Source organism: Uranotaenia lowii, chromosome 2 (assembly GCF_029784155.1).
Source record: "Uranotaenia lowii strain MFRU-FL chromosome 2, ASM2978415v1, whole genome shotgun sequence".
Classification (NCBI taxonomy): Eukaryota; Metazoa; Arthropoda; class Insecta; order Diptera; family Culicidae; genus Uranotaenia; species Uranotaenia lowii.
Window position 1 is genome coordinate 9,788,781 of NC_073692.1, and position 6,580 is coordinate 9,795,360.

Consider the following 6,580-nt stretch of genomic DNA (forward strand, 5'->3'; position numbering starts at 1 on the left):
TGCAGGGACAGTTATGACCTAACCTCAATTCTGCTGTACTCTCCTAGAGTAATTATATAATGTTAATTTACGAGCTTAATAATATTAATAGGTTTCATAAGATGTACCAGTAAGTCTAAATTCGCTAAACGGATGCTTTAGACTGTTCTTCGGAATCTTGGCGGCTATTCGATAAATCTCCGATCTAATAGTTGGAAGAGTTTCACGTGTTCATCAGCATATAGGATACCGTTAAGGGACTAAATTTACCTTACTAAGTCGACTATTCCAACTTGTAGCACGAACTTATGACCTCGACAGTAATGAAGGGTTTATCAGGCATTCGATATTACGCGATAGAAATGATTATAATGATAAATATAAACTTTTAACGGACTTGCTTTCACAGCGCAGCGTGGAGATTTCGCGTGTTTACAATACCGTAGGAGATTATGAGGAAAAAGTGATCTATGTTTGTTTGACGTTCTGTTTTGCTCGTTGACTGACATCGTAGGCACGTGTTAGCTCCAGTGTGGCCATTTCTTCGTTCGCTGCGGCAACATTCTCCCCCGGGTGTATCCCTGGTACTCGTGGGACTACACCTTTAACATCTAGAAGAGCTAATCTGGTCACCGGACGAACGTGCTTTGTCTTGCCTATTTGAACAACCGCTCTTCTCACCTGGCCATCGTCATTCATCAGCACACGATCGACACGACCTCGTTCCCAGCCGCACCGTTTAGTTGGATCCGCTACCAATACTAGGTCACCTGCTTCTAGTTGTCGAACCTTTTCGAACCATTTTGATTGTCTCCGGATAACCGGAAGATACTCCGTCAACCATCGTTTCCAGAAAGTTTCCAACTGACGCTGTATTAAATCCCAGGAAGCTCCCAAGTGACTTCTTCTCACTTCGAAATCCACGGTTTTTGATGCATAACCTACCCGCGAGCTATCCTCGTCGTTTATCCGTCTTTTACCATTGGAGTTCAGCAGCAGGAAATGGTTGGGAGTTAGAGCTTCAGAGTGGGACGAATCCAGTGGTAAGTATGTAAGAGGCCTTGTATTTACAATTCGCTCAGCCTCTACGATTAAAGTCTGTAGGCCCTCATCATCCAGCTTACCCTCGCTGTATGCCTCGCTCATGGCCGCTTTTACCGATTGTACTAGGCGCTCCCACGCGCCGCCCATATGCGGAGCTCCTGGTGGAATGAAGCTCCACTTTGTATCGCTAGAAGTGAAGGTTTCCGACAACCCCTGGCTTACTTGATGTCTTAAAATTCGCTCGGCTCCCTGGAAGTTTGTTCCGTTATCGCTGTAAAACTCTGCTGGAGCCCCACGGCGACCTACGAATCTTCGCACGGTAGAAATACACGACGCAGTGGTGAGACTATAAGCGACTTCCAGGTGGACGGCTCTTGTCGTAAGACACGTGAAGAGAGCTATCCACCTTTTTACGTTGGCTCGTCCTATCTTGACGAGTAAGGGTCCGAAATAATCAAGTCCGGTATAGGTGAAAGCCCGCTCGTGATGCGCTAAGCGAGCCGGAGGAAGCGGTGCCATTGGGGGGTAGACTGGTCGTGTGCGTCGTATTTGGCACAGGAGACACTTGCGACCGATGCTTTTAACCAAAACACGTAGATTGGGAATCTCGTAAACCTGACGCAACTCGTTTACGATTGTTTCGGAGTTTCGATGGCAGAATTTACGATGGAAATGATCAACTAACAGCTCGGTTACGTAATGTTTTCCGGGAAGTATTAGTGGAAACTTCGTGTCGTAGGGTACTTCCTTTGCAGCTCCAATACGACCAGTTTGCCGCAGGAGCCCTCGATCGTCAATTGTGGGCGCTAGCTTATAGAGTGAACTTTTCTCAGTGATAGGATTCCGATCCGGGCTTTTCTCTTTTAAGGCAGCTATTTCTTCGGAGAAACACTCGAACTGAACCATTTGAATAATGTTTTCTTCGGCAGATTTCAGTTCGTGTTGTTGGAGATGTGAGTCGTACCTGGGTTGCAATTTTAATCGGTTGTGAATGTGTCGCAGCACGTATGCAACCACTCGCTGCAGTTTTTCCCAAGACGCATATTTTTCGTAGATAATAACTGGCTTCCAGGAACGATGGTGCAAGACTGAGGCCCGCATTTCTTCGGTCGTAGCGGTTAATTCTTCCTTTGGTTTCGGCCACTCTTCTTCGGTCAATTGCAGGAAATGAGGTCCATTGAACCATTGACTACTGCGATCAAAAAATGGTCCTACTCCCCATTTTGTAGCTTCGTCCGCCGGGTTCGACCGCGATGGTACCCAACGCCACTGACTTGGTTCCGTGTGCTCCAATATTTCTCCGACTCGATTCGACACAAACGGTCTGTAGTTCCGGGGGTCTGCTTTGATCCAAGCGAGTGCCGTTCGGGAATCGGTCCAAATATGTGTGCTTGAGATCGTTATTGCGTGGTGTTGCTTTACGTAGGTCATCAATCTAACCCCTAGCACACATCCCTGAAGTTCAAGTTTAGGTATCGACCAGGGCTTCAGAGGTGCGACTTTCGCCTTGGCTCCGATCAGGCAACTCTGCGGTTGCCCACTTACGATAGTGCGTAAGTAGATTGCACAAGCATACGCAACTTCGCTAGCGTCGACAAATAAATGAAGCTGGACATTATCGTAAGTGTGTTTCGTGGCTTGCGGGAAGTAGCATCTGGGAATTCGAATCTCTTCTATGTGTGCTATAACTTCGATCCACTTCAACCATCTTTCATAGACTCTGTCGGGTACTTCGTCGTCCCACTCGATTCCTGTTCGCCATAAGTCTTGAATAAGTACTTTGCCGTGAATCAAAAAGGGAGCAAGGAGTCCGAGCGGGTCGAATAATGTCATCACGCATCTGAGGACTTGACGTTTTGTAGGGCGGGTTGAAGACGCGACCAGGTTTTGCACTTCGTGACTCAACTGTGTGGAAAAGCTTAGCACGTCTGTAGTGGGTTCCCACAGCATTCCTAAAACGCGCTCGGTCTGTGTAATTTCTACCAGTTCCTTCACTTTGAGGGTGTCTTCAACTCCAAGTTGTTCAAGCACCTTCTGGCTATTGGATCTCCAATTGTGTAGCTGAAACCCACCGTTCCCGTGGACGATACGGACGTCATTGCCTACCTTTGTGGCTTCTTCTTCCGTGCTGAAGCTTTTCAAATAGTCGTCCACATAGTGATGGGATATGATATCTCTAGAGGCTTCCGGAAAAAGCTCATAGTGCATCTCTGCGTTCCGGTTTTTGACAAATTGAGCGGATGCCGGTGAGCAGGTGCTTCCGAAGGTAGCGACATCCATCAGATAAATCTTAGGGCTAGAGTCACGATCGAACCGCCACAAGAACCTCTGGGAGTGTTTGTCTGCGTTGCGAATTTTTATTTGGTGGAACATTTCCCTGATGTCAGAAGTCAAAGCGACGCGGTACATGCGAAACCCAAACAGTACTGCCGGGAGAGAGGCAAGTTGATCGGGACCTTTGAGCAATACGCTGTTCAATGAAGTTCCTTTGACTTTTGCGGCTGCGTCCCAGATAACACGCACCTTTCCTGGTTTTTTTGGGTTCACGATGGCGCCGATCGGAAGATACCAAATGCGACTGGGGTCCGCCTCATTTAGTTCTTGTTGAGTGGCAACATGAGCGTAACCTTTCAGTTCGTATTCCCTAATCTGACGGTGGACATTCTCTTTAAGAGCCGGATTTTTTTCCATTCGTCGTTCGAAGCATTCCAGCCTTCTTTTGGCCATGGGATAGCTGTCGGGAAGTTCGACCAGGTCTTTTTTCCATAGCAAGCCAGTTTCGAAAAAATTTCCGATCTTTTTGGTGGTGGTTTCTAAAATATCTATTGCTCTTTGATCTTCTTTCGTAATAGGAATCTCAGCTTGAGCTCCTAAATTATCTAAGGCACAGAAATCCTTCAGCGCAGTTTCTAAGTTATTATCGCAGGAGCATTGGCACACGTGGAGATTGTAGGCTTTACTAGCATTTAGGTTGCGCGGTCCGTAAACACACCACCCGAGTCTGGTTTTAACGGCTACTGGGCCGCTGTTTCCTTCTCTTGTTTTCAATGGCACGGCAAGTCGAAGATTATCTAATCCGATAAGCATCCTTGGTTTCGCGTTCTCGTAGCTGGCCAACGGTATACCACGCAGATGACCATACTTCTGAGCCGCTTCTTCTGCGTAAAAGCTTTGATATGGTAAACCAAGATGTTTTACAGTTCTGGCGTTCATAGTTTCCCTTTTAGATTCCGTGGCAATACCGGATATGCTCAACTGGACGGAGTGAGATTCGTTTTCCAATCGTGAAGTATTTGCAGTCCATCGCAGACACAAAGGGTTGGGGCTGCCGCGTATTCCCAGACCTGAGACTAGGTCACTTTCAATAAGTGTCAAGTCAGACCCCTCGTCTAAGAAGGCGTATGTAGCGATTTGCCTGTCCTTGCTGAAAAGTGTGACGGGAATTATCCTGAAGAGTGCTGCTGTATCGAATAGTCTGTGTGTAAGGATTTGACCCACGTTTGCCTTGTCTTCTCTAGATGAATGCAGTAGTGTATGGTGCCTATTTTTGCACCCGTCGATTCCACATACTCCCTTCACTCGACACGCCCGACGTCCGTGAGAAGATAGACAATTCCAACACAATCGCAGAGCTCGCACTCGAAGCCATCTTTCATCCACATGCAATGAGCGAAACACATCACACTCACGCACTCTGTGTCCATTTTCTTCGCAAATCGCACATCTGTAGAACTCCAACGGATGCTCTTCGGCATTGGGAGGAAGTGGTCGCTCGTTTTGCTGTTCGGTTATGTTTCCTTCCGCGTGGGAAAGGACAGTTCCTTTGAACTTAGATTTTTCCCGTACATTTGATTTTTTGCCATCACCTTCATACACCACGACGCTACTTGCATCTTCCACAATTATTGCCATATAACTTCCGAATGTCCTTAGGTCCACAGCAGCTATGCTTCGTCTAAACCCAGCCCATATCATTCTTTGATCGGTTGGGAGCTTCATGACTAGCTCTTGAAGAAGGGCCGGATTCACTAGATGGGCTGGTTCATTCGCTGCATCAATGTTGTCTACCAATTCCTGAACGGCTGTGCCAAATTCGATAAGGCTTTCCAACCGGTCTGATCTTGGTGGGGGAATGGCCCGTACTTTTTGGAGCAACACGTTGATCAACACCTCCGGTCTGCCGTATCGCATTCGCAATATTTCAATCACTTGTGGGATTGCAGATGGGAAAATCAGACGACTGCGCACTGCATCGAGCGCTTGGCCTTGCAGACTCCTTTGAAGGCGTAGCATATTTTCACCGTTCGTAAAACCGCAGGCTTCCGTTGTGTAGCGATAATTTGCTATAAAGATAGGCCATTCTGTTGGATTCCCGGAAAATGTAGGTAGGTCTCGAGCCAGAGACTGTCGTGCCGCCAGCTGCTGATGTGTGGGTAAGTTTTCTGGTCTCAAAGGCACCGATAAGTTATTCGACGTAAACCCCTTTTGTCCAAAAGCTGGAGCCTGTTCATCTATCAGTGGAGTTGTAAATGCGTTTCGTGATTCTCGTACGATTTCCTCATCCCCTAGAAAGGGCATCGCTAAGATGGCATCGGCCGTGTGATTCGGCAAATTGAACTGCTTCTCTGACGTACTAGGATATTTTTTTTCATCTGGGCGGGAAGTCAGATAGCCATCCGACAGGCCGATGTTAGTGGTCTTGGTCGTAGGTCGTTTATTATGCAACAAAGGCACTTGTAAGAAATCCTCTGATTGGGTTTGGCGCTGGCAGAATGTATCTTGATCATTTGGAGGATTTTTGTTGTTGTTCGGGATTTCACTTATCTTCAATTCTGGTCGTATTGGCATACCTGTACGATGGGAATTTGTAGGTACCGGCAAACTTCGCATAGATGTAGCTTTCGGGAAAGCTCCGCTGAAGCTTCGTGATGAAGGATTTTGTTTATTAAATTCAGCAGTCAATCGTTCTTGTTGGCTGCTTGCAAGTAATATTTGTAGTTCTGCATTTTGCGCTCGGGCGTTCCGCTCGAGCTCTTCTATTACTTGTTTGCAGTTTTTAATTTCCTTTTCCAAGTCGAGTGGCTGTCTACTGGCGGTATCTTGTTGACTCTGTCCGGGGAATCTGGGCAAAGGATCGCGTAAAATCGAGCGTTGTGCTGCTCGTGCATCAATTGGCGAATCGGAAATCGGCGACAGTCGTTCGAAGGCTACCGATCGGTTGGGAAGCTGCTTTACGCGGTCAGATGCTTTTGAAGAAAGTGGTAAATTTGGACGAGATCGATTCATAGTTGATTGCATCTTCGGAACCGCCACCGATGGGAGCAATGGTGGTGATGGAAGTATGGCTTCAGATCCTCTGGCGTTTGGCACGATCGATTGATTTGATGGACCTGCTTTCAATGACTCAGCAATTTCTGTCATCTGGGATGGCTGTTGTTGTGGTTGTTGTTGTTGAGCAGATGAACCTTCGGCGCCGGCTGTGGCTACGACCTCGTCTACCCACGCGCGTATACGTTGTTCACTTAGTCGACTGCTCACTCTACTTCGTCTACTGCGA

At 47.2% G+C, this 6,580-nt stretch overlaps 2 protein-coding genes across 2 annotated transcripts in view; one reads left to right on the forward strand and one right to left on the reverse strand.

Annotated features, from left to right (window-relative positions):
* Nucleotides 1–447: 447 nt before the first annotated feature.
* On the reverse strand, nucleotides 448–6,444 carry LOC129741046 (uncharacterized). Its single transcript, XM_055732746.1, has one exon. It carries the CDS (start codon nucleotides 6,442–6,444, stop codon nucleotides 448–450), a length of 5,997 nt encoding a protein of 1,998 aa, XP_055588721.1.
* Nucleotides 6,445–6,449: 5 nt separating this feature from the next.
* LOC129741048 (protein sickie-like) overlaps nucleotides 6,450–6,580 on the forward strand; it is a 121,668-nt gene continuing 121,537 nt past the window's right edge. Inside the window, exon 1 of the mRNA XM_055732747.1 lies at nucleotides 6,450–6,576. Coding sequence (XP_055588722.1) covers nucleotides 6,450–6,576 — 127 coding nt within the window. The remainder of the gene's footprint in view (nucleotides 6,577–6,580) is intronic.

Coding starts and splice junctions, on each gene's coding strand:
- LOC129741046 (XM_055732746.1), bottom strand. CDS start 6,444: ATGACAGAAATTGCTGAGTCATTGAAAGCAGGTCCATCAAATCAATCG.